Raw genomic sequence first — 5,045 nt, 5'->3', positions numbered from 1 at the left:
GGGATTTTGGGCACACACACACACACACACACACACACGTCCCCAGCGTGCTTAAGCCGCTGGGTCCAGGACTGGTGCAGTTGGCCATGTGGGATCCAGCTGCACTAACCACCATGCCACTGACTAACTCCACAGATTTTTATTTTGTTTGTTTGTGTGTATGCTTTACAATTTTATCTTTAAGGGACCTTCATTAACCCACCACCCAAAAAAGTACACACACACACAAATACCTTATTGCTTCTATGGTTTTGTTTTTATCTTTGTGTGTGTATGTGTGTGTGTGTGTGTGTGTGAACAGGATAGGGTAGGCATCTTAGTTATTTTTCTCCAGTTGGATAGCCAGTTGTATTAGATGAGTGAGCTAGCTGCAGTTGAAAAAAGCTCCAGTGGCTTAGCACAATGAGGGATGCATGTAAGTGACAAGGTTGCCCAGGTCTCAGCCTGCACCCCCTTCAGCAGGTGGGTCTTCGCAGGAGGGGACAGGTTGGAGGAGGCGCTGAAGGCTGTTAGATCTGACTAGCAATCAGTCTTCACTTCGCACACGGTTGTGGGCCAGACCCAGCTGCTTGGCCCCCTCCTGGCGCTCCAGGACTGGGAAGGGTCTGCCCAGGAGGGGGGTCCAGTCTGAAGGGGGAACAGCAGGAGGAACCCTGGCTGCCTCAGTCCTGCCTTCTCACTCAGGGAGTGTAACCTGGTCGTGTTCTAAATCCCTGTGCCCACATCAGGCTCTTCCTCTATTCTGATTTCTTAAATTGGGCCATTTTAATGTTTTTGGCCTACTCGTTTTAAATAGTACGGCCTTCTAGTTAATTTTGTTATCTAGAAAGACAAATGCCACCTCCTTTTTCTTTTAAAAAATTATTTAACATTTATTTTTTTTATTTACGTGTTTATTTGTTGTGATTTTTTAAGCAGCCTGGTCCAGGACTTGAACTGTTCAAGCATGTAGGAATTCAGCACCTTAGTCATCAAACCACCTGCTGGCCCTACTCCTTTTTCTTTTTCTTTTTGGAGAGGTTTTTGCTATAGGGCGCGTGCACTCGCCAGACAGACAGAGAAAGACAGAGAGACAGAAAGTGAGAAATCACCCCCCAGAGGGGATGGCCACGCCGCAACCCATTCTCCTCCATTCTCCTCTCAGGATCTTGGACACGCATGCACGTGCATGTGCCTGATGTGAGTTTAAGCCACCGGGTCTGGGACTCGAACCGCGATCAACTACATGGGAGTCCATCGACATAGCCATTATGCCAACTACTGGTCCTTCCTTTTTCTTTTTTATGTTTCTTTAGAATGTATGGTACTTCGTTACAGTTCAGAAATACAAGGGAGAAGAGCATTTAAATTTGATCCAGATCCCCGCCAGTGGCTGTGCCGATTCATGTTTCCCTTCCCTTCTGGTGCATGTGAGCAGTGACGGGGTGGGAGATACTGTGGGTGTATGGTGCGGGGGTCGGCTCATTTCTTCCTCGTGCCACCCTGTGAGGTTGCTACCCATATCACCCCTCTCACAGATGGGAAAGGCAGGCACAGGGGCTGGAGTCGCTCACCCAAGCCCATGTAATCTCATCCCCTCACCGGCTCTGGCCCTCATATGAATCTTTCCTATGGGAACACCTTGCACTTGCATGTCCGGCCACACATGGAAACCCCTCAGTGTCCATCAGGAGCTGTGGGACGGGCTGGAGCTAGGGGGTTCTTTGAGCATGGGAGGTAGTTGGAAAACGTGGGCAGGCAGCTGTCTGCTGATGGGCATGTAGATCTCACTCCTAAGAGACCCCGATCCACACATGAGTGTAGACAGTCGGTATTTTGATGTCAAAAAGCCGTCCTAGGCCTTTGGATTTCCCCACATGCACTTGCTGCACAGGAGGAAGGCAGAGGGGCTCTCCCCACATGAAGACTCTCACCGCTGAGGAAAGGCCTGGGTTGGGGGGAGGGAGGAACAGAGCTGTGGAGTGTATGTCATTATTAATCTTTGGTTGCTCAAAGTATAGTTCCCACAGACCCTCCACCTCCAGGCCTCCTAGGCTCTCCCCCAGGAACCTGGAGAGGACCCCATGAGCCAACGGTGCCTCGCCCCACACTCTGCATTGGCTGGTGTGTCTGTCTTCTGGAAGGGTGTGGAGGGCCACAGCCACGTGGTCTTATGTGCATCCCCACACCCCCATGTGGCATGAGGTTTCCCACTGGACCGGACCCCGGCTACTTCCTCCTCCAGTCCCAGCTGGAACTGTAGTCTGCCTCTGGCACCCCCTCCATGAGAGACACTGATCTGCTTCTTGCCACTCCCCGTAAGTTAGCTTTGCCCATTCTGGAACATCACAGACACGGAATCACCCAGCCGGGTAGCACTTTTTATTGCGCTCATTTACGGGAATGTGCAGAGATCCTAAATTCACATCCCCAACACCTTTTACCACCTGAATATACCCATGGAGAAAGCACCCAGATTTCCCCACTCTCTTCCCCAGAGGTAAACACTCTGAGCCTCACCAGTGCTTACTCCAGCCAGCTTTAAACTTTATTTCACAGAAGCATGCTGGGGGCCAGTTGGGGGCCAGCAGGGGACATAGGGTCAAGATGCTGGATTCCCACGTGGCCAGCCATGGTTTGAGTCCAGGACCCGGCCAATAGTAACTCACTCCAGGTGCGTGTGCATGTGTGCCCAGGATTCCAGAGGAGAATGGAGAAGGGATTGGGGCATCGCTATCCCCCTTGGGGGGTTGATTCTTGCTTTCTGCCTGTCTCTCCGGCGAGTGCGTGTGCCCTATAACAAAGTCTACCCACCTCCAAAAAAAAAAAGAATCTCGCGGTCTGAACTTCTGCATCTGGCTTCCGAGTTCCCCCATGTTACCGTAGACAGCAGTAGCCGCTGGTTCTCCCTGCCTGGGGGATTCCTATGTGAATGCACACAGAGCATCCTCTTTTGTAGACGTTTGGTTTTCGACGTTGGGCCTGTAGAGAGAAGACCTGTGTCAGTGTGACCCAGCCCTACTCTGAGTACAGCCAGATGAACTTCCTCAATGTATGAAATTGAGATTAAGACCAGCAACTTGGGAGCTGTTGGCACCGAGGCAAAAATTTTTAGTAGCTTCCCAGAGGCCCCACGATTGATAGGTGAGCGAGACCAGGATTAGAAGTTGCTTTTAGGTAACCAGCAGTTAGCGTAATGGCTATGTCGCTGGACTCCCACATAGTCAACCGTGGTTTGCGTCCTGGACCCCGTGGCTTAAATCTCACACCGGGCGCGTGTGCGTGTGTGCCCAAGATTCCGAGAGGAGAATGGAGGAGAAGGGATTGTGGCGTGACCATCCCCCCTGGGGGGTGATTTCTCGCTTTCTGTCTCTATGTCTCTGTCTGTCTGGCGAGTGCACGCACCCTATAGCGAAAATCTCTCTAAAAAAAAAAAAAGAACATAGATTAGGAGCTGGCCTGAGGCCTAGAGGTAAAGGGAGCTGGATCTCACCTGGCTGTCCATGCAGTTCCAGTCATGGCCCTGGTGGTTCGGAAAATACACTCTGGGTGTGTACGTGTGTGCCTAAAAACCCCAACAGGATGGAGAAACAGAGAAGGGATCATGACACGACCACACCCCGTCCAGAGATGCTATCTCCCGCTCCCTCTCTCCCCCTCTCTGTGTCTCTCTGGTAAATGCATGTGCCTTCTGGCAAATTAAAAAATAAATAAATAAATAAATAAATATATATATATATATATATATAGGGCCAGCAGGTAGCATGGAGGTTGAGATGGCTGGATATCACGTGGCTGACTGTGCGGTTCGAGTCCCGGACCAGTGGCTTGAGAATCATGTCCGACATGTGTACATGCATGTCTTGAATCCCCAGAGAATGGAGGAGAAGGGATTGTGGCATGGTCCTCCCCCCCAGGAGGTGATTTCTCACTTTCTCTCTCTGTTTCTCTCTGGCAAATGCACACACCCTAGAGCAAACTGTAACAGACAAACAAAATTAAGGGGCCAAATGGTAAAATGTGATGCTCTATGAGGCTGACCCACATGGGAAGGTTCCAGGCTTGTGTCTGGAGACTGCCAGGAGTAAACCAGGAACACGTATGTCCATGACCTGAGACTGGTGGAGGCTGGGGGGTGCTGCCTCTCAGCCCCTCTCTCTCTGTATGTCTCATTCATGGAAGAAAGAAAGAAAGAAACTTTAAAAAAATCGATAACGGGAACCAGCAGTTAGCGTAATGGCTATGTCGCTGGACTCCCATGTAGTCGACCGCGGTTTGCGTCCCAGACCCGGTGGCTTAAAACTCACGCCAGGCACGTGTGCGTGCGTGCCCAAGATCCCGAGAGGAGAATGGAGGAGAAGGGATCGCGGCGTGACCATCCTCTCTGGGGGGTGATTTCTCGCTTTCTGTCTCTATGTCTTTCTCTGTCTGTCTGGCGAGCGCACGCGCCCTGTAGCGAAAACCTCTCAAAAAAAAAAAAAAAATCGATAACAAGGGACCAGCAGTTAGTGTAATGGCTATGTCGCTGGACTCCCATGTAGTTGACTGCGGTTTGAGTCCTGTATTCGGTGGCTTAAACTCACACCGGGCACGTGTGCATATATGTGCCCAAGATCCTGAGAGGAGAATGGAGGAGAAGGGATTGCAGTGTGGCCATCCCCCCTAGGGGGGTGATTTCTCTCTTCCTGTCTCTCTGTCTTTCTGGTGAGCATGCCCTATAGAAAAAAATCTCTCCAAAAAAGAAAAAAAACATCGATAAGAAAATACAGATTAAACAATGCTTCATCGTGCGTGGCCGTCTCCTGTATTTTATGGGTACAAATATGCCACGATGGCTAGGGGTGGGGGAGGCCTGGCCTTCTTGCCCTCATGGCGCTGTGTGGATTTTTAAAGTCATATCTAACTTTCCTTCTCTTTTCTCTTTTCTTTTCCAGGTTAAAACGTCTTCCGCTCAGGAGGCAGTGATTTCATTCTGCCTCGGCCTGTCCCAGTATCAGCTCTCCTCTGTGATGGAAGCTCATTGATTGTTCAGTTAATACATTGTACAGATTGTATTTATATGTAAA

The 5,045-nt window shown here is 50.3% G+C and overlaps 1 protein-coding gene across 1 annotated transcript in view; it reads left to right on the top strand.

The window, feature by feature from the left end:
* Nucleotides 1-5,045, top strand: part of GPATCH1 (G-patch domain containing 1) — an 87,015-nt gene extending 81,970 nt beyond the window's left edge. The window contains exon 20 of the mRNA XM_006167982.3: nucleotides 4,914-5,045. Within this exon, the coding sequence (XP_006168044.2) occupies nucleotides 4,914-4,944 (31 nt within the window). The 3' untranslated portion in view covers nucleotides 4,945-5,045. The remainder of the gene's footprint in view (nucleotides 1-4,913) is intronic.

Source organism: Tupaia chinensis, unplaced genomic scaffold (genome assembly GCF_000334495.1).
Source record: "Tupaia chinensis unplaced genomic scaffold, TupChi_1.0 Scaffold145396_1, whole genome shotgun sequence".
NCBI lineage: Eukaryota > Metazoa > Chordata > Mammalia > Scandentia > Tupaiidae > Tupaia > Tupaia belangeri.
Note: the sequence above shows the minus strand (reverse complement) of the source record. Positions and strands in the feature narration are given on the sequence as shown.